The sequence below is a fragment of the Nansenia antarctica genome, assembly GCF_963989245.1.
Source record: "Nansenia antarctica genome assembly, chromosome: 8".
Lineage (NCBI taxonomy): Eukaryota > Metazoa > Chordata > Actinopteri > Argentiniformes > Microstomatidae > Nansenia > Nansenia antarctica.
Genome location: NC_137678.1, coordinates 55106515 through 55128999, shown reverse-complemented (window position 1 = coordinate 55128999; position 22485 = coordinate 55106515). Strand labels below are relative to the sequence as shown.

General features: G+C 47.9%; 1 protein-coding gene across 1 annotated transcript in view; it reads left to right on the top strand.

Moving 5' to 3' along the window:
• ppp1r12a (protein phosphatase 1, regulatory subunit 12A) overlaps window positions 1-22485 on the top strand; it is a gene marked incomplete at both ends in the record, with an annotated part of 84788 nt that overhangs the window by 42997 nt on the left and 19306 nt on the right. Inside the window, 12 exons of the mRNA XM_080537489.1 lie at window positions 6216-6375; window positions 7465-7609; window positions 8778-8852; window positions 9456-9547; window positions 10814-10971; window positions 11721-11863; window positions 15692-15925; window positions 16270-16361; window positions 17995-18114; window positions 19364-19507; window positions 20400-20513; window positions 21158-21322. Coding sequence (XP_080393615.1) covers window positions 6216-6375; window positions 7465-7609; window positions 8778-8852; window positions 9456-9547; window positions 10814-10971; window positions 11721-11863; window positions 15692-15925; window positions 16270-16361; window positions 17995-18114; window positions 19364-19507; window positions 20400-20513; window positions 21158-21322 — 1642 coding nt within the window. The remainder of the gene's footprint in view (window positions 1-6215; window positions 6376-7464; window positions 7610-8777; window positions 8853-9455; window positions 9548-10813; window positions 10972-11720; window positions 11864-15691; window positions 15926-16269; window positions 16362-17994; window positions 18115-19363; window positions 19508-20399; window positions 20514-21157; window positions 21323-22485) is intronic.

Below are 22485 nucleotides of genomic sequence, written 5' to 3'. Positions count from 1 at the left end.
ACACAATGACAACACGTTCTGAAGCCACCTAGAGGGAGTAGCTACACACGAGGCAGAGAACTAGAAGGGTGTCACATAGAACACATAGAACTAGAAGGGTGTCACATAGAACACACAGAACTAGAAGGGTGTCACATAGAACACAGAGAGCTAGAAGGGTGTCACATAGAACACATAGAGCTAGAAGGGTGTCACATAGAACACAGAGAACTAGAAGGGTGTCACATAGAACACATAGAGCTAGAAGGGTGTCACATAGAACACATAGAACTAGAAGGGTGTCACATAGAACACAGAGAACTAGAAGGGTGTCACATAGAACACATAGAGCTAGAAGGGTGTCACATAGAACACATAGAACTAGAAGGGTGTCACATAGAACACATAGAACTAGAAGGATGTCACATAGAACACATAGAGCTAGAAGGGTGTCACATAGAACACATAGAGCTAGAAGGGTGTCACATAGAACACAGAGAACTAGAAGGGTGTCACATAGAACACAGAGAGCTAGAAGGGTGTCACATAGAACACATAGAGCTAGAAGGGTGTCACATAGAACACAGAGAACTAGAAGGGTGTCACATAGAACACATAGAGCTAGAAGGGTGTCACATAGAACACAGAGAACTAGAAGGGTGTCACATAGAACACAGAGAGCTAGAAGGGTGTCACATAGAACACATAGAACTAGAAGGGTGTCACATAGAACACAGAGAACTAGAAGGGTGTCACATAGAACACATAGAGCTAGAAGGGTGTCACATAGAACACAGAGAACTAGAAGGGTGTCACATAGAACACAGAGCTAGAAGGGTGTCACAACACATCCTACAGCCATAATTGGAATTATTCAGTTGTCTGTGTAAATGGTCAATGGTAAATGGACTGACTTATATAGCGCCTTATTCCAAAGCTGCTTTACGACGGCCTCTCGTTCACCCATTGGCGACAAGCTGCCATGCAAGGCGCCGGCCCGCTCATTGAGAGCAATTTGGGGTTCATTCATTGTCTTGCCCAAGGACACCTCAGCCGGGGTTTGAACTCGCGATCATTAGATTCCGGCTCAACCTCTTGAGCCACAGCCCTGCCCCCTGTGTGAACTGACCCGCAGGTGGAGCCCAGGTGTGGAACCCTACGTGGACTACAGTCACATGAACCAGATCTGGATATAGGGAGGAGGAGGAGGAGGGAGGGAGGAGGAGGAGGAGGAGGAGGAAGAGGAAGGTAGGAGGAGGAGGAGGGAGGGAGGAGGGAGGAGGAGGAAGGTAGGAAGGTAGGAGGAGGAGGAGGAGGAGGGACCTGGAGCCAGGGTGGCTGAGTTGTTTAGGCCGCGGCATGGCCAGGCCCCCTGTCCTTTTAACACTTCTCTTCTCAAGGGCTTAATATATAATATGCATTCAGCCATAATAACCCCCCGCCTGCTGTGTGTTAGCATGTTAGCATGTTACCCTGCTTCTTAAAAGCATGTTACGTAACAGGCGGCGGCTTTAGTCTCTCAGCCGGCAGGCAGCAGCTGTCAGCCTCGCGTGGCCAGACCGCGGCTCCGCACCGCCGCTGCAGATCCCACGCTGACAGACGCAGGGCTCTGTGACATCACAATGGGACACCACGGCATTCACTATAGTCATGTGATCCACCGCATCAGACAGACGGGGCTCCTCATAAGACAAGCCTCTTTTTTAGCATGCCAATTTTTCCACCCTCTGGACTCGTCTGAGTAATTGTTGTTGTTGTAGGGAGCTGCAATTACCCTGGCGAACGAACGGTCCTGCTTGGACCAGACCCCATCTGAGCTGGGCTGCGTTCTCTGCTCAGAGCTGCTGCTGTTACATAAGGGTCGCGTACTACCGCCCCTGTATGTTTGTAATGTGATTTGATTTTCCCCTCTCAGAGAGACCCCAGTTACGGGGTTGAACTTGTTAAGGACCACAATTCCCCCACCGACGGCTTGAGTTGACCTTCAGATCTTCTCCCAGACCCTCCTCTCCTCACATGGGTCAGGTGACTGGGCCGCCTCGCGTCCCTGTCATGTCCATGCGTGGACACCCTCCTCCTCCTCGCCACTAGTGAAGCCGTGATCCCCACCAACCCCTGGTAGTTTCACGACTCCGTGGCTGGGGGGGGGGGGGGGGGGGGGGTCATCTGGCTTTGGGTCGTCAGCAGTTTGCTTCAGCTTTCAGATTAAAGCAGTTTAATTCTGTCCTGTGCTTTTAACTTCCTCAAAGGGCTCGGGCTATATGCTTCCCTTAGAGGATCCTGATGTTCGCTTGAGGGTAGATTCTTTTGGACATTTTCATTTTGGCTTCACCAGACCATATGTAGGCCTAGTCTTGAGAGAGAGAGGGGGAGGGAGGGAGGGAGAGAGAGAGAGAAAGAGAGACAAGGCTTAATCAGTCTGTTTTTGGACTACTGGGTTTCCTCTCTTTGTTTTCTCAGCGCCCTGGTAGAAGGTGCAACGTTCTCATGTAGCCTAAAATCAGCTTTGCTGCCAGCTTCTCCACCAGGCTGCTTTAGGGTCTGATTCAGGGTATATTATTTAGGGTATATTAGTCGTCCTGCTTTTTATAGAACTAGTTAAGGCGACTCCCTAAGCATTTCTATAAAACATTTGTCCTTCCACTGCAGTAGATCATATTCCCTATTGTCGTGGACACAATTTAACAACGTGTGTCCTCCTTTTGAAGAAAGTCTCAATAATTGATTGTGTTCCTTGCATATTTACTTCTACACTTACTTCTACTAACTACACTTCGACGGTAGACACTCCTTGTAGAGACAGGTTACAGAAAAATGCCCTTTCTTAAATACACAGTCATTTAAGAATGTAAAGTAATTAGACAGTTTTAGAATCCCATTATTAAACTCTAGATTCCTCTCCCTGTGATGGTGTTTGTCAACCATGCTCTGTGTCCATCTCTAACCTTTAGTACTACAGTCACGTTCCAGCAGTGCTGGCTGTGCGCTGAGCAGCCCAGAGAAATAAAGGCCTAATTGATATCCACTATGACAGCCCAGTGTACTGAAGGGCAGAGTGCTGCTGAACACTGCAGCCACAGAGCCTTCTGCCCTCCACTCTGACCCCTGGGCCAGCTTGAACCCATTTATCCAGCCCATCTCACTGTTCTGTGCTGTACTGCAACGTACCTATTTAATTGGACCATTTCATTTGTTCAGTCAAGTGTTTGTTGCCGTATAGACCCTCATCTCAAGGGGTTATCCTAATAAAAGAAATGTACCCTACCATTACACCGTTATTATAAATGGGCTTGTGTCTTGGCTGCCTGTCATAGTGAACAACAGGCTATCGTCGACGAAGAGTGTAAAACGCAATGGGTATGGCTTGTAGTTTAGGATGATATTCACACAATGCCATCAAAACTAATGTGGGACTGCCCTGAAGCGCAGCTAGTAAACAGTACCTTCTTGTCCCTGGGCTTAGGAGACCATTCGAGACTTTTGGAGTCTTCTGATTTCTTCCCACGATTTGAAAAGCAGTGCACACTGCAGACAAGCAGGACTCTGTCAGTGAATTTGTGCAGGAATTCTGAGCGAGCTCCCCTAGCTGACAGATCCCTGTCCCACTGTCCCCTGTGTTCTCTCCTCCGCTGGCCCGGAGCCAGACCTCTGGGTGAAGTTAACCGCTGCCTGGCCATACAGCCAAACTCACACACTCACAATCTGCTTTTTGCCTTCATGCAGGGTATCCGCGGTGTCTTGAAAAATATTAAAAGTTGATAAATCAATTTGGGGAAAATCAAGACCCTTAATAAGTATTCAAATGTCTTCTCACGATTTTATGAGGTCTTGAATTTTGTAGATATTTTTCTGAATTAGACTCTGTCCAAAGAGTTTGAGTCCTAAAAACTATTAGTAAAAGTTTGTGAATGTATTAGTTTTATTAAAAAACAAAGATGAACCGGACATTCTGTTGTATGATAGTGATCTAGTCTATTGCAAACTAAAACTGTTAAGTTAAAGGTCTCACTGATGTATACAGTTACAGCTCGAAGTGGCGGTGAGGTCTTGAAAAATATTGACAAGGTCTTTAAAAAGTCTTAGAAAGGTATTGAAATTAACCTCAAGATTCCTGTATATACCCTGATACAGCCAAACTCATACACTCACAATCGGCTTTCTGCATTCATGGTTCAGCCAACTAATCTCATCAACCGTGACAGGCGAAGTCTTAACCCAGGCACTTAATCACCACTGACTTGACCAAAACCCGATCTGTTCCCGATTGAATTCAGACGCTGTTGTTCCCTATGACTTTAGATCTTTGACATAATCTCCTGTCGATATCTGATTTGACTTAATTTGCCTCTTCTGCCAAGTACTTCTCTATTCATGAAATGGGGAAACTAAGTTGAGCTTATTTGCGGGCTGAACGAGATATGTAGAAACGGTAACCTTTAGGATCAGCTGACATGTTGGTTTCTACCCTGGCCTGTATACTTCTGCTCATTGTTTATGTAGCTGGGTACAGACAGCTCTCAGCTGAGCAGGGAGACACTCAACGAGCTCTGAACAAGCTCTCCCAATGTCTGCCTTCTCGCCTTCCAGCCCAGTGTCAACAAGACAATACAAGCCTGTTCTCACAGCAGCCTTTACAGTATAGAGACTATAGCTTAGACATACTGACCCACATAGCAAGCTTAGGGCATATGGTTTTTTTTCCTCCAAGAGCTGTAATAAAATGGACAGAATTCAGGAGTAAACAATTCATCAGAGGTCAGGTGCTCAACATCAGCCTCTAGTGTACAGAAAGGAGTGTTATTGTTGAACAATGGGGGTTGATAGCTTTCCTTTAACTCCTCTGCTGAACCTTAAGCAGATCACATTTACTTAAAGTGTAGGCCTACAGTAGGTGGTTTGGATCTGATGTATAACCATGCAAAGAATAACAAGTAGTGTCTAAGTTAAACATGTTTTGCCTGTGTTTATACAACGTTCCAGGTCACATTTCTGCTGTGTCAACTGCAGGAACTCCATCTGACCTTTCATTCATCGCAGTTTAGTTTGAAATAGAACTCTGGACTGTAGAACGTTAACTCAATAGAACTCTGGGCTGTAGAACGTTAACTCTGGACTGTAGAACGTTAACTCAAGGGCATGTTTGTCAAGAATTTGTGTCTTCAGTGTCCCTTCGGTGTCTAGAAGAAATAACGGTTCTCCAAATCAAATAGATTTGAAGTTTTTACACACACGATTATAACACCCGGTCTCATGTTATGTTATTGGCACATGAACACACGATAAAGAAATAAACAAAAAGAAAGAATACCTGTGGCTCCTTGCCTAATGGCTCCTTTGAGCAGCTTACGTTAGTTCCCCGGGGCTTGATGTTGGACAGACCGACCAACCAGCATCATGTCTTGGCATAGTTCTGCCTCCTACTCTGTGTCCCTAGTTGAGCTTAGGTGTTATAATAATAATAATAATAATAATAATAATAATAATAATAATAATAATAATAATGCATTTTATTTATAAAAGCACTTTACATAAGAAATTATGTAAATTAAAAACAAGAAGATAAAACAATAAACATTTTCAATTAAAAGTCTAAAAAAAGGCTCTATTAAAAAGGTGGGTTTTAAGGCCTCGTTTAAAAGCATCCACAGACTGTGGTGCCCTTAGGTGGTCAGGGAGAGCATTCCACAGCCTGGGAGCAGCCCAGCAGAAGGCCCGATCTCCCATGGTGCGGAGCTTGGTCTTGGGGGTCTTGAGGAGGTTGGTGGCAGTAGAACGGAGGGTGCGTGAGGAGGTCTGAGGGGTGTGGAGGAGTGTTGGAGTGCCTACCTCTCTCCTTTAAGCATCCGTTAGTCCCTGGCCTCAGAGTAATGATGGTCACCTCTCTCCTCCCTCCCTGCCAGGCGTGGACATGTGTTAGTCCCTGGCCTCAGAGTAACCATGGTCACCTCTCTCCTCCCTCCCTGCCAGGCGTGGACATGTGTTAGTCCCTGGCCTCAGAGTAACCATGGTCACCTCTCTCCCTCCTCCCTGTCAGGCGTGGACATGTGTTAGTCCCTGGCCTCAGAGTAACGATGGTCACCTCTCTCTGCTCCTCCCTGTCAGGCGTGGACATGTGTTAGTCCCTGGCCTCAGAGTAACGATGGTCACCTTTCTCCTCCCTCCCTGTCAGGCGTGGACATGTGTTAGTCCCTGGCCTCAGAGTAACCATGGTCACCTCTCTCCCTCCTCCCTGTCAGGCGTGGACATCGAGGCGGCCAGGAAGGAGGAGGAGCGGATCATGCTCAGGGACGCCCGGCAGTGGCTCAACAGCGGTCATATCGGGGACGTCCGACACGCCAAGTCCGGGGGCACGGCGCTCCACGTGGCCGCCGCTAAGGGATACGCAGAGGTGCTAAAGTAAGTCTGCCTTTCCCTCAACTTGCCTACGCTGCCTCTTGAACCAACTATAGTTCCCAGGGCTCGACATTAACGCTGTTTAACTTGTCCGGAGCAAGTAAAACTTTCGCCGGGTTTGTTTGCGCGAGGACGACGACGCTGCTGGATCCTGGATCTGTTTACCTGTGTGCAGGAAGAACAACAGACGTCGCCAGACTAGACTAGATGATCGTGAGTGAAGATATTATCAAAGCGTACGGGTGATCGACAGGCGAGTACGCTTTGATAATATCTTCACTCACGATGCTCTAGTCTAGTCTGGCGCCTGCGCCGTCTGTTGTTCTTCCTGCACACAGGTAAACAGATCCATGATCTAGCAGCGTCGTCGTGCTCGCGCAAACAAACCCGGCAAAAGTTTTACTTGCAAGTAAAACAGTGTTACTGTCGAGCCCTGGTTCCTTAGGGTTGTGGCCGAATCTATAGTCCACCTCTATGGATTATCGACCCATTATACTGTTCTTAATGCTGATACTAAGATGAAGACACATAGGTTATGTTTCTTAAGTGTTAAGCGTTTGTTGACGTAGGCCTAGCTCGAGGCTGCTGCTAATAGCCATGACTCAAGTTGTTGAATGCTTTCGGTCAGCGTGTTTGCTCATCATGATTACATCTATTGCTCTGGCCTGTCAGAACCCCGTCCATCTGCTCTTGGGAGTGGAGCCAAGATGGCTCCCACCCACTCCACTGACATAGTTAGATGGCACCAAGACGTGTCATGCACGATGGGAGACACTCCAAGAGCTCTCCACCGTTCCCTGGCCTGAAAGTGATTTAGTGAAATTGGGAGCGTTGAATCTTTGCACACACTTTGTTTTGCTTTTCCACATTTTTAAGAAATCTTTGAGTTGTGAGTTGTGTTTTTAGGGTTTGTTTATGCCTCATGAATACAACAAGGACAGAATGCTGGCGGTGTTCCAGAAGCCTGGACCCTGGCAACCACGGCAACCGCGGACAAGATTAGATTGCTGCACCAAATCCAAGAACCAGATTTGCTAAATCTCATAAACACTATTTTTGTTTCTCTCTGCCCCCCCCCCCTTCTGCCTCCAGGCTGTTAGTCCAAGCAGGGTATGATGTAAATATTAAAGACTTTGACGGCTGGACTCCACTCCATGCTGCTTCACACTGGGGCAAAGAGGAGGCCTGTAAGATATTGGTAGAGAACCAGTGTGACATGGACCTCATCAATAAAGTGGTGAGTACAGTGTGTCCAGACCCACGTAGGATATGAATGAATGAATGAATGAATGAATCGTTTAATGACCACACGACCTAGGTCGGTGGAATTTGTTTTCGGTACAGGTGGAAGCTCAATACAGCAGTGTCAAAAAAACACACACACATTGCACATAACTATCACATGGACATGTACGGTACACACAGCCACAAGACAAGAACATATTTACAATTTATTAGGGCTGTCCCAAACGAGTATTTTTCTAACGATTAATCTAGCGATTACTTTTCCGATTAGTCTAACGACTAATTTAACGGAAATATTTTTTTATACTGTTCGAAAAAAAGAAAAAAAAACATGTGTAGGCCCCTTAATTTCCACCTCACTGCTATGTTTAGCCAACTTGAATGCCAACATGGCCATTTAGAAGTCTGTCCATCACCACAACACATAGCTAGCTAGTAGCTACATAGCTAGCTAACGTTACTCTCGCTGCTATGTTATGATTAGCTAAATTGATGCTAACGTAGCATGCGAGCTACGAGCTAGATAACATACAGTAGGTGCGAGCACCACAATGACAATAGGCTACCGTAGCTAGCCAGCTACATAGCTAACGTTACTAACACCAGAAGACAAGACATACAAACTGTGGTGAGCTACATTGCTTGTGTAACATTAGCTAGTAGCTATCCATTTTTCAAAAGTGAACAGAAATACAATGGTGACTTACGGTGGTGCTATCTTGTGGCTGTCTTCACAAAGAGCTCCAGGATGCTTTCGCTTGAGGTGCTCGTTCATTGCAGACGTACTGCTGTGATGGGCCATTTCATTTTTGCTTATTTTTTTTGCTTATTTAAAAAAAAAAAACATTTCCGACTAACCGACGCATATTACGCAAACCGACGTATTGACGTAGTCGATGACGTCGACTAATCGTAACAGCCCTACAATTTATAAAGTGCAGTACATCTGGCAGGGTTATTGCAGTGGGTCAGGTGTTGAGAGTCCTTATAGCAGAGGGGAAAAAACTGTTTTTGAAACGGGATGTCATCCTAGAATCAGTTGAATTCTGGACTACGGATGATGTCATGTACTCTTTTTCAAATAAAGCTGCGTATGTGCATGCGGTCTTCTCTCTCGTACAGTAATACTTGTTCTGAGAATTGTGTGTTTTTGTCCTCAGGGTCAGACTGCTTTTGATGTAGCAGATGAAGATGTTGTTGGCTACTTAGAGGAGCTACAGAAGAAACAGAACCTGGTAAGCCTGTTTGGGGCTCCTGCTGACATCACTTATTAATATAGTTGTGGAAAGTGAAACCGAGGGTCATACTTGTACGTTTGCAGGCACCCTTGCAGAAACTCAAATGCTTTTTTGATATATATATATATATATGTTACGGTACATGTGGGAAAACTACGGTTAGGGTTAGGGGTAGGGTTAGGGTTAGGGTTAGACATGCCAGCATGTAACAAGTCGACGTAGCACATAACCCTAACCCTAGTTTTCCCACATGTACCGTATTCCCACATGTACCGTAACATATATACTGTATATATATATATATTTATGGGGCGGCTGTGGCTCAGCTGGTAGAGCCAGCGTCTAATGATCGCAAGGTTGGCAGCTCGCAGCGGTTCAAATCCCGGCGGGCCACATGTCGAAGTGTCCTTGAGCGAGGCACTGAACCCCTATTTGCTCCAGGGTCTCCTTCAATGGCTCTGACGCCTTGCCTAGAGCGTACGGTAAATAGATTTAGTTTTACTCTGTGCAATGACGAAGCTTGAATCCATTTCCCTGTATGAGTGACTCAGGAACTAGCCGCAATCCATTGTGACAACGATGCATATTTTCCTGTTTCAGCTAATGAGCGAGAAGAAGGATGTAAAGAAGTCTCCCTTGATAGAAACCACAACCACTGGGGACAACAATCAAACTATTAAATCTCTCAAAAGGTAAAGGGCCTGGCCTGGGAACAGAGCCTCATTTGGTGATAAAAAGAATGTCTGATTGAATACAAGTAGAGTACTCATTTTGGGCACCTGTCGATACCCGTATGGGTACTCTGTACCTGTCGATACCCGTATGGGTACTCTGTACGTTTGGAAAGGAGTGCCTCACATCAACAGGCCAAGGAAATAATCAAATTCAGGACAAACAGAAACATGCTTACTGTGACTCTCCAGTCAGACTCATTAGTGTCTGTTGTTCTGACGAGCTATAGCAGCTTCAGCAGGTTATATTAGGCTGCAAATAAAGCAGATTAGTGTTTTTATAGACTCCCATATTTGGCTGATGTTTTGGCTGATTGCTGAAATGCAGCAGTACTTTTCTTCACATCTCCGCTTTTGCGCTTAGCCTTACCCGCTAAGCGCAAATGTTAAACTGTATATATTATTATTATTATTATTATTATTATTATTATTATTATTATATTTTTAAACGTTTTTATGCCAGTACTCGAACAGTCAAACCATTTAAAATGCCCTTAGTGCACACTAGTATTGTTTTGGGGTATTTGAGTATCTCTCTGATACCAAGTATGAGTATCTGAACCTCCCATCAACCCTTAAAATTAGTGTTGTTCCGATACCGATACTAGTATCGGCATGGCCACCGATACGCACAAAAATGCTGGTATCGGTATCGGCGAGTACTTTACAAAAACGGAAGTTTTTTATTTTATTTTTTATTTTTATTTTTATTTTTTTTTACTTAAGTTTTACAAAAACTTTACGAGTTTTACAAAGGTTTTGAGCAGTGCCAGACTAAGTGTTAGCAATAATTTTACATCGAGGTGAGTATGCGGCTCAAAAAACATGTTTTTTTGTTTTGTTTTTTCAAACGCCGTGATATCGGATCGGTACTCGGTATCGGCAAGTACTGCACGGTCAGGTATCGGTATCGGGATCGGGATCAAAAAATGGTATCGGAACAACACTACTTAAAATGGTCCTGGTTGATTCTGCCTGTTATGTTGTTATTATGTTGTTATTATGTTGTCCTCACCCCAGGGTAGCCATGTCACACTGAAAGTTCACTACAACTCAGTGACGCCATGTTAAAAATGTATGTCTGCTGTTTTAGTTTGCGATACCAGAACAGGTCAATTTTAAACCATAACCTTCTGAAGTGTGTGAGTTATAGTTTCCCAGTGGAGTCATTTCAACTAGGCTGTGGCGCTGACCCGTTGGTGCTGGTTGTCTGTGTGTTCCTCCCAGCAAAGAGACGCTCCTCATGGAGCCAGAGAAGACCGCGCCGCGCATCGAGACCCTGGAACCGGAGAAGGTGGACGAGGAAGAGGAGGGCAAGAAGGACGAGTCCAGCTGCTCCAGCGAGGAGGAAGAGGAGGAAGACTCTGAGTCTGAGACTGAAGCGGGTACGTTGCCCCTCTTACCCGCAAACACTCGTAGTTAGTCAGAGCCCCTCTCACCCGCAAACACTCGTAGTTAGAGTCAGAGCCTAGAGTGGTTAGAGTCAGAGCCTAGAGTGGTTAGAGTCAGAGCCTAGAGTAGTTAGAGTCAGAGCCTAGAGTGGTTAGAGTCAGAGCCTAGAGTGGTTAGAGTCAGAGCCTAGAGTAGTTAGAGTCAGAGCCTAGAGTAGTTAGTCAGAGCCTAGAGTAGTTAGAGTCAGAGCCTAGAGTAGTTAGAGTCAGAGCCTAGAGTAGTTAGAGTCAGAGCCTAGAGTAGTTAGAGTCAGAGCCTAGAGTGGTTAGAGTCAGAGCCTAGAGTAGTTAGAGTCAGAGCCTAGAGTAGTTAGAGTCAGAGCCCAGAGTGGTTAGAGTCAGAGCCCGCTGCCCAACAGGTGGATGTCAGGGTAGATGGACGGGACAGTAATGAACTCAATGACTTCGCCCCAGTATGAACTCAGAACCTTGGCCCCTGGCCTCGTGGCTTACATTAGAATTAGGTCAAGTCTTAAGGCCTTTCCATCCCCGTATCCATTTAATTCACATGAATTTGTTGTATGAAAATGTTGTATGTATGTTGTCAGCGTTGGTTTAGGATTTGTGGTGCCTTCCATAACTCGTACCCCCCACCCCCCCTCCCCTCTTCTCTTTCCCTCCCCCCCACCCCCCCTCCCCTCTTCCCTCCCACCCCCCCTCCCCTCTTCTCTTTCCCTCCCCAGACAAGAGCAAGTCGTCTGCTCCGGTGAGCAACAGTACCAGTACCAGCACTGTGCCAGCGCCCGCCAGCATCACGGTGTCCTCCTCCCCGACCTCCCCGACCAGCCCCACTAACCAGGTGACTCCCACCTCGCCTGTCAAGAAGGTACGGCCTAGAGGATAGGTCTAGGTCCCCCCCCCCCCACACACACACACACACACCCGACTTCTCAGGAACAGTCTTATCTGATTCTGCAGAATATATAACTGTCCGAGTATATAATTGTCAGAGTATATAACTGTCCGAGTATATAACTGTCCGAGTATATAACTGTCAGAGTATATAACTGTCAGAGTATATGTGTGGTGGCCTGGGAAAACCCGTCGGATGTCGCTGGCGTTCGTTCGTGGCAAAGAGCAAATATTTTCGCGATTTTGGCGATTTTGATATTATGTGGTATTCTAGTACTTTGAACTCCATACTACATTATGGTGAATAAACATTTTAAGAAAACAAAAGAGAAAGTACTTATTTTTATGTTTTTGTGGCGGGTAGTTTGCTAGCGAAACAACATCACGTTGAACGTGTCTCATTCTCAGTTAAGCAACGCACGCACACATGAGCGAAAGGAGAGACGATACTTCCACCTGTGTTATTGCCAGTTTACTGATGCTCACAATAAGCATAAAGTAATAACATCTTAACTAGAAGACACACAAATGGATCTGTCCCTCGCATACCGACGAGGCAAGCAGACTAACACCGCATCACAAGCAGACTAACGAGACCGGCCGATCTGCATAGGCTCCTCCCCCGACCCGGAGGAGAAAGGGGAGGATTTCTCCCCTTTCACTTTTTTTGATATGCTACATTAAAATGCTCATAACTTTTTAAAATAAAGGGCTATCTCAGTCATTCAACCAGTTATGAATAGCTGAGAACTTCTAATTTATGGAAATATTTAAAAATGAAAATGTCAAAATGCCACCATGTGAAGGGTTTTCCCAGGCCACCACACATATAACTGTCAGAGTATATAACTGTCCGAGTATATATAGGCACTAGTACCAAAACACACCGTTTGATTTCAACACGTCTCTCGGTAGAGATCGACACGACTGTCTTGAGCGAGCGGTCGCAGCTTTCTTACGTCTGCTGCGAGAGAGTGATGTGATGTTACCGCGTCACGCTGGTCACGCTGTGTCACGCTGTGTCACGCTGACTGCGCTCGCTTTCCTTGCAGTATGAATTCACCATCCATGCGAGCGCCCCTGGCACCAGCAGTCATCCCCATGCCTCCAGCGTACACAGATCAATATAATTCACTATCTATTTAGTTTAACTCCGCTTCAACAAACCCGGCGATCTTAAGCTGGTCTGAAGTGACGGGGTTTACATGAACCAGGCTGTGTTTGATGTGAAGACTGACCGTGGTGAACAGTAACACTCTCAACACCGCCGTACACTGTGTACAGAACGCTAACAAGTGTCACGCCTCGGCCCGGAGTCTGAGAGTTACGATTAGTTGAAGAGTAGAAGAGCGCCTGGTCTTTCACAAACATGGCAGGAGTGCACAGGGAAAGCGGGGGGGGGGTAAATGTGCTCTCCATCCCTGTTATTGGCTGGGGGAGAACGAGACGCCAAAGGGTATCAGTAGTGGTTATTATTAATACAGACTCAAAAAGCAGCATGGAATTAAATAATGGAATGACAGGATTTCCCCATGTGTCTGCCGCCCTCTGCTGGCCAGATGAGGTTCTGCGGCTGGATGGGTTTGTTCTGACCCTCAGTCGTATCAGCCAATCACTGTGGCCCTATTCTCCTCAAAGGGCATTACTGCTCTTGCCATAAATGCCACTACCATTACTCACCATTAGACCCTCAATGACTATTAGGCTAAACACAATGCCATGTCTATCTGCTCCCTTTTGTTTCCCCTCCGCTATCTGGCTACAGTCCCATTCTTTGACATTCTCATGTTTTCCCCATTGGCCCGAAGACCTATGAAAGTTCTCATGTGCGCATGCTGTAATGAGAATGCTGTAATGCTGTAATGAGAAGGAAATGTCTCCCGTTTGGTTTCATCATTTGTTTACCTGATTACACGTCCTGGCTTGTGGACTCTCCCTTTAAGACAAAATCCGGACTATGAAATATGTCCCCCACTCTCCCTGATATTTCCAAAGACAGAACCCTCAGTATTGCTCTTAGTATCTTTTTTAGAAATGCCCTTTTTCTCCCCTCTCCTTCTTTAATGTCTAGCGCGCGCACACACAACTGCAATCTAACAAGAGTGACCCAATCCTTAACAACGTCCAGTTTGAGACTAGCAACGTGTATCGTCCTTTCAAAGCTCTAATACAACAGAGCCGTCACTCATAAACTGAGACGTAAAAAAGCGACTCTCGACTCCCTTGTCAGTAAACATTGTGTGGTGTGTCCAGGCCTTAAAAATCTCTCTGTCTGTGCCATGAAGTGTTTCTCTTGCTGCTGCTTTCTGTTTGTACAGTATCTTCTCTCTCTGTTTCTTGCTCTCCCCTATCCACTACTCTCCTCTTTTTTTTCTTCTTCTATCTCTTACTCTCTCTCGCCCTCTCTCCACCGCCCCTCTCTCATCACGGCTCTTGTCTTGGTTGGCTTTAGTCTGATTGTATTACTCCTCCCCTACCTATGGCGGAGCCAAGCTGTCCTGCATTGTGGCGTCAAGGCTTGCGCAAAACTGGCATTTCTCTTATGCCCAAAAAACCTATGGTGAGGCATCGGTGTGTTTCAGCGTTGTTCCCCCTCTCGCCCCGACAATGACTTACCAAAGCCCTAACCAAACCCACCTCTGCCTTGAATCTAGACAACGCTACTAAGTCCCTCCCTCCCTCCCTCCCTCCCAACACGGTGTTTCTGCACGCGTCTTCAAACTCACTTTCCTTCCTACATGCTTTCACTGTGTGTCTATGTGGTCTCTGTGTTTTTGTGTGTGAAACAAACGTGTCCTCCGGTTCCTACTGCCCATGTTAATGTCTCCGTGTGAGCGCTGTGTGTGTAGTGTACCAGCCCCCCCATAGGGACTGTGTGTGTAGTGTACCAGCCCCCCCACATAGGGACTCTAAGCAAACAGCGGTTGACAGGATGGCTACGGCATTCGAGAGAGAAAAAGATCTGCGCGATTCTGGCTCGACGCGTCCTGCCGTCGTAGACGTATCACGTATTACGGCAAACCGGTCGTTCTCCCGTAGTTGGGCTACGATGATGGGAAGTGTTGAACACGACAGAATCGCGCGTGCGCGTAGCAGAACTTATTTGTTTTCCCTCGAACACCGCAGCCGTCGCTGAAGTCCCTGAAGTCCCTGATGCCCTTGTGTTGACAACTTGTAAACCTTAACACCTTTAACACGGCCCTTTGAATCCTGTCAGGTCCAGTGGACCCCGTCCAGTCTCCTCCGCGCACTAACACTACCAGAGAGCTTTATTCACATTAGTCTCAAATGACCCCCCCCCCCCCCTCTCTCTCTCTCTTTCTCTCTCTCTCTTGGAGTGAGCTTGGCAAGAGTTTGGGTTAAGATTAGGGTTACTCTGACCCAGAGTCAAAAGCATTCTTATTCTAGTGTTGTCGAGCTGTGAGAAACCCAGAGGAGAGAGTGTGTCTCGAGCATGCCTGTCTGGACCCTCTGACCCCGCCCCCCCCCCCCCCTCCTCAAAATGTCTCCAAGGTAGTCGTCAGTCCACGAAAGGTTGTCATGGGCCGCGCTACATAAGACGACGGGGGCGGAGTCTGCAGACGATTCCGGCCGACCTCGTCTGCTTCTGGCCTCTGATTAACCTAACCTCCGACCTGTGGACCTCCGCCCCGCCCTGTGTTACTGACCCGGCCACTAAATCCCCCGACTGCTGCCTCCGTCCTCACTGAAACCCTTTTTATCAACGTGTGTGAAGCGAAGGCTAACTGCTGGTTTAACCTCTGTTTCCCCCTCCCCTCCTCCTCCCCTCCCCTCCCCTCAGGTGACCCCCCCGCCCGCTGGTAAGGTCTCCCCCAAGGCGGAGAGCAAGGAGGACAGTAAGGACGAGTCTCCGTCCTCCTGGCGCCTGGGTCTGAGGAAGACGGGCAGCTACGGAGCGCTGGCCGAGATCACCGCCGCCAAGGAGGCGCAGAAGGAGAAGGACACGGCCGGGGTGATGCGCTCCGCCTCCAGCCCCCGCCTCTCCTCCTCCCTGGACAACAAGGAGAAAGAGAAGGTCCGCAACCCCCCCCCTCTGTCCGTAACCCCCCCCCCCCTCTGTCCCTCCCCCCCCCCCCTCTGTCCCTCCGCCCCCCCCCCCCCCCCCCTCTGTAACTGTAGTATGTCTTCAAAGCAGCTGGCTGAGGGAGCTGGAATGTGGAGAAGGAAGTCATCGTTTATGTCGATGTCGGTTTGATGGTTTCAGGCTGTTTGTTAGATGATGTCGTATCTAGAATGTTTAGCGGTTTGTTTGGAAGTTAACTGACGCGTCCGTTGGAAGCCGTTGGTAGGATCGGCGGACTCGCGTCCGTTGTGTTTAGACGCCCTGACGATAACGTGTGCAACTGTCTTTACCTCCAGGAGAAGGACAAAGGAACCCGCCTCGCCTACGTCGCTCCCACCATCCCCAGGAGGCTGGCCAGTACATCGGACATAGACGAGAAGGAGAACAGGTGAAGAAGAAGACCTGTGCTGTTGTTCTGTCTGAATTTGGGGAGAGTGCATTGACGCTAGCGCCTCCTGCTGCTCACTGCTGTGTGCTGCAGGCCGAGTGTGGCCACCAGCACTGTGCATGTTGCTGCTTAAACGCAGCTGCCCTGCTGCCCTCTGAGAGGTCAATGACAAATAATGAACACGTGGAACAAGTGTTTCTATAGAGTTTCTATAGAGTGTAGGATTCTACTGTTCAACACCTGACACCACGCAGTTCATTTAGCCAGAGATAGACCTCCAGCCAAGTACATAGTTATCTGATGCATCCTTACATACTTCACTGATACGTTGTTGGTGATGGAGTAGAACCTGGGGTACTATTGTAGAACCTGGGGTACTATTGTAGAACCGGGGGTACTATTGTAGAACCTGGGGTACTATTGTAGAACCTGAGGTACTATTGTAGAACCTGGGGTACTATTGTAGAACCTGAGGTACTATTGTAGAACCTGGGGTACTATTGTAGAACCTGGGGTACTATTGTAGAACCTGGGGTACTATTGTAGAACCTAGGGTACTATTGTAGAACCTGGGGTACTATTGTAGAACCTGAGGTACTATTGTAGAACCTGAGTTACTATTGTAGAACCTGAGTTACTATTGTAGAACCTGAGGGTACTATTGTAGAACCTGGGGGTACTATTGTAGAACCTAGGGTACTATTGTAGAACCTAGGTTTCTATTGTAGAACCTGAGGGTACTATTGTAGAACCTGGGGTACTATTGTAGAACCTGAGGTACTATTGTAGAACCTGAGTTACTATTGTAGAACCTGAGTTACTATTGTAGAACCTGAGGGTACTATTGTAGAACCTGGGGGTACTATTGTAGAACCTAGGGTTTCTATTGTAGAACCTGGGGTACTATTGTAGAACCTGAGGTACTATTGTAGAACCTGAGGGTACTATTGTAGAACCTGGGGGTACTATTGTAGAACCTGGGGTACTATTGTAGAACCTGGGGTACTATTGTAGAACCTGAGGTACTATTGTAGAACCTGAGGGTACTATTGTAGAACCTGGGGTACTATTGTAGAACCTGGGGGTACTATTGTAGAACCTGGGGTACTATTGTAGAACCTGAGGGTACTATTGTAGAACCTGGGGGTACTATTGTAGAACCTGGGGTACTATTGTAGAACCTGGGGTACTATCGTAGAACCTGGGGTACTATTGTAGAACATGGGGTACTATTGTAGAACATGGGGTACTATTGTAGAACATGGGGTACTATTGTAGAACATGGGGTACTATTGTAGAACCTGGGGTACTATTGTAGAACCTGGGGTGCTATTGTAGAACATGGGGTACTATTGTAGAACCTGAGGTACTATTGTAGAACCTGGGGTACTATTGTAGAACCTGAGGGTACTATTGTAGAACCTGGGGTACTATTGTAGAACCTGGGGTACTATTGTAGAACCTGAGGGTACTATTGTAGAACCTGAGGGTACTATTGTAGAACCTGAGGGTACTATTGTAGAACCTGGGGTACTATTGTAGAACCTGGGGTACTATTGTAGAACCTGGGGTACTGTTGTAGAACCTGGTGCTATGGTAGAACCTGGGGTACCATTGTAGCGTGTGGTTCCAGGGACTCTGCTGCTAGCCTGGTGCGTAGCGGTTCCTACACCAGGAGACGCTGGGACGACGACCTGAAGAACAGCGAAGGCAGCGCCTCCACCAACAGAACTACACCCAGCTACCAGCGCAGGTTAGCCACGCTACGCTAGCCACGCTACGCTAGCCAGTCCTCCGCCCCGACCCCCCCCCTCTCCTCCTCACCAATCACCAAACATCAGACCAGAGCCCCCCGATCCATCTGATGTATCCATCTAGTACCAGTCATGTTGATATAGCTGTTAAATAACCAGACTAACAACGTAGATGGTCGTCCACACAAGACTCCCTTCTGTAGTTGGTTCAGGGTTAACAGAGCAGCTAGTACATGCTATCAGAGCAGCTAGTACAGGCTAACAGAGCAGCTAGTACAGGCTAACAGAGCAGCTAGTACATGCTAACAGAGCAGCAGCTAGTACATGCTAACAGAGCAGCTAGTACATGCTAACAGAGCAGCTAGTACATGCTAACAGAGCAGCTAGTACATGCTAACAGAGCAGCTAGTACAGGCTAACAGAGCAGCTAGTTTTGATTGATTGTTTATTTAAGGTAAGCCCCTTGAGAAGAATCTTCTCATTTTCGAGGGGGTCCTCACATATGACAGTACAAACATAATAATAACGCATAACAAATAACAATACAAAGCACCTACACACACTCACACACACAGCCCGTCATCACTCCACAACCCACCACAACCCACCACTAGTACATGCTAACAGAGCAGCTAGTACATGCTAACAGAGCAGCTAGTACATGCTAATAGAGCAGCTAGTACAGGCTAACAGAGCAGCTAGTACAGGCTAACCGAGCAGCTAGTACATGCTAACAGAGCAGCTAGTACAGGCTAAGAGAGCAGCTAGTACATGCTAACAGAGCAGCTAGTACATGCTAACAGAGCAGTAGCTACTCTGAGAGCCGACGCAGATCAGCTGACCGCCTCTCTGTCGCTCGCACGACTCTTCTTGTCCTGTCAGGTTTTTTGGTGCCTGTAGTTTTACTGTTTAGTCTAATCAGCCTATTAGCCTGAACGGCTCCAAACAAACAAACTACAATACCCATCACCTACGGCACCAAAAAACCCCAAGACACCGACAAAGTTAGAGTCAGAGCTTTAGTACTATATCTGTATGCGTCTGTATATAAGTGTGTGTGTGTGTGTGCGTTCCCTGCTAACATGCCTCTCTCGCCCACACCCCCCACCCCCACCCCCACCCCCCACATCTCCCTCTCTCCCTCTTTCTCTCTCTCCCTCTCTCTCTCTCTCTCTCTCTCTCTCTCTCTCTCTCTCTCTCTCTCTCTCTCTCTCTCTCGCCCCCCCCACCACACACACACGCCGCTAGCACGTCTCACACGCTAGCTCTAGGGCGCAGCGGCAGCACGCGGGACGTGCCCGCCAAGTCCTCGTCCGCCTCCAGCTTGGACCCTAACGCCTGTAACGCTAAACCCTGGCAGTCCCACTACCAGGCTTACAGCATTCACCGCAGGTACCCCCCCCGCCCAGCACCACCACCACCTCTCTGGCCAGCGCCCACTCTCTGTCTGTGCAGGGGTGCAAACTTGTCACCTTTCTGCTAAATTAGCCGTTTTTATCTCAAAATAGGTCATCCATGTGAATCGTGTAGATCTGCAAAAAAATTATTTTGGATGGGAGAGAAGGGCGGGGGGGTCTAAGTCTCATCCAAGTCACATGATGCGCACACTAACTAATCTTCCTGTCTGCTGAACTCTGCTGCTGTTGAGATAACTTTTAGCTTCAGGCAGCAAGGTACAATTCCAGACAGCATAGAGAACACAGTCACAGTAAACTGTTTTTGAAGTAGTTCTGCAGGTGTTAAGGTCAGTTGCTGCCGCTACTTACACATGCATCATTGTTAGACCACCGTTAGTGCTAGAGATATCTATTTAACACCATTAGTTCTAGCGCTATCCCCCCCTAAGGTTAGCCGCAAAAAAAAAACTGACACCTTTTTGGGCCATCACCAGTTTGCACCCCTGTGTCTGTCTGTCTGTCCGTCTGTCCGTCTGTCCGTCTGTCCGTCTGTCCGTCCGTCTGTCCGTCTGTCTGTCTCTGTCTCTCTCTGCTACGTTGGAATGCATCCCGTGTTTTGTACCTTTGTTGTTGTTTTGTTCACCTCCCCCGTCAACTAAGGTGAGACCGAGGAGATGGGATGACAATGTGACTTGAATGCGTCAGTGTGTTTTTATTTAATTCTTTCTCCGAACCTGACCTGGTTACTGTTTTAGGTAAGGGCGATGGGTTCTCTCCCCCCCCCCGTTTCACTCTCTCCTTCTATCCTTTCCCTCCCTCCCTCCCTCCCTCCCTCCTCTCTCTCTCCCTCCCTCCTCTGACTGTGCCCCCTGCTGTGCGCTCCACAGTGGTTCCTTTGGAAGGAAGCAGGAGGACCTGGGTTCCACCACCACCACCTCCTCCTCCTCCTCCACCACCACCCCCTCTGTTACCTCTCCCACGGGCCACCGCGGCCTCCTGCTGTCCAGCCTGGGCTCCTCCTCCTCCTCCACCCGCACCGGCTCCTCCAGCCTCACCAGCAGGTACACACACACACACACACGCACGCACACACACACACACACACACTGGCTCCTCCAACCTCACCAGCAGGTACACACACACACGCACGCACACACACACACACACTGGCTCCTCCAACCTCACCAGCAGGTACACACACACACACACACACACACACACACACACACACTCACGCACACACACGCACACGCACACACACACACACACATAAAGCGCTTTGAGTTGCATTCATGTACGAAAGGCGCTATATAAATAAAGTTTTACTTACTTACACACACACACATACACACACATTGCACTCCCTACTGCTTGGCTAATTGGCACACAGACACATTCCACACCTCCACCACTCACACATGTCCAGCTAGGCAGCATGTTTGTTCTGTTTGTTGTTGTTGTTTGTGTTTGTTCTTACTTCACCTCTTGGCAGAGATGATGAGACGTGATTATCTCACCAGGCCAGATGCCCTTAGAGTACCACACCCCGTGGCGTGTGAACCCCCCATCTCATTGTGTCTGTGTGTGTGTGTGTGTGTCTGTGTCTGTGTCTGTGTCTGTGTCTGTGTCTGTGTGTGTGTCTCAGGTACTGGGCGGAGGAGAGTGCGGAGAGGGAAAAGGACAAGGAGAAGGAGTCTGCGGCCGTCATCCCCACCATGAACACTGGGCCCACCATGAACACTGGCTCCACCACCACCACCACGTCCACCACTGGCACCATCATAGGCTCCGATGGCAGGGAGCGACGCAGGTACGCACACGCACACACACACACACACACACGCGCCTTGTCTATTAGTCTACATACATGACATTGTGGGAGTGTGTAGAAACGAGGAGACGGTAGACAGGTTGTCGAGTCGGACGTTTTACTTCCCAACTTTGAATGTCAGACCAGCAGCAATAGTATGACAGTGCAACAGCATATCGTAATAACAACTTCACGTGAAACTCTCGTGTATCTCGTGTAGTATAGCTAACAGTAAACACTACCCAGAAAGCCCCTGGGTTGAACTCTCAACTCCTCGTCTTAAAGGAGCCGCACCTCCTCCCTAGTCTCGGGAATGTCTTATGTTAAGTGGGTCACCACAACATACATATTCCATCATAGTCAATCTCATATATTCTCCCTTATCTATGTCAAATGGAAGTGGCTCATCCCCTCCACACCAGGTAATCACCCTGGTCTCTCTGCATAGTTGGTCTCTCTGTATAGTCGCTTTTAGGATCAAGTTCTGTTACGTGGCGGATGTGTTGCCACTATTTGAGAAGCGGGTGTGATCCCCGGCCACGTGTACTAACCCTAACCCTACACACAGCAGAGGAGAGGTGTACTAACCCTACACACAGCAGAGGAGCAGAGCAGAGCAGAGGCAGCCAGTCTGTTTGAACGGGGTTAAGAGCTTGTCTTCCCGTGAAGCCAGGGGTGAAGTAAACCACCTGCTGTGGGCGGGGCTTAGCTCCGGCTTCTCCTGCGAGTTCTCCTTATATGGACGATGCTCGGGAGCCACACAGCGTTTCCTCAAGGCCAGGAGCTTGACTCACTCAAGTGAATGAGTTCATACTTCTGCATGACGGGATCAGGAGACTTCTGCTCCTCCTGAGGAGAGGAAGCACATGACCTCCCTGCCTCCTTCTGTGTGTCGTCCTCCGTATGCGCTCACGTAGTTTGAGAAGAACTCTTCATACCAAATAAAAGGTGAAAGGAGATTGAGAGATTGCTACAGAGCTCAAAACAGAGCGACTGAAAATGGAGAAGATATAAAAGAAACCGCTACATCATTAGTCACCATTTTAGATACCCCCCCCCCCCCCCCACCCCAGCAGTCCTCCATCCCCCCCGCACCCCCACCCCAGCAGTCCTCCATCTCAGACCTGACGTCTGTGGTCCCTGTGCTCATGTGTTGTGTTGTT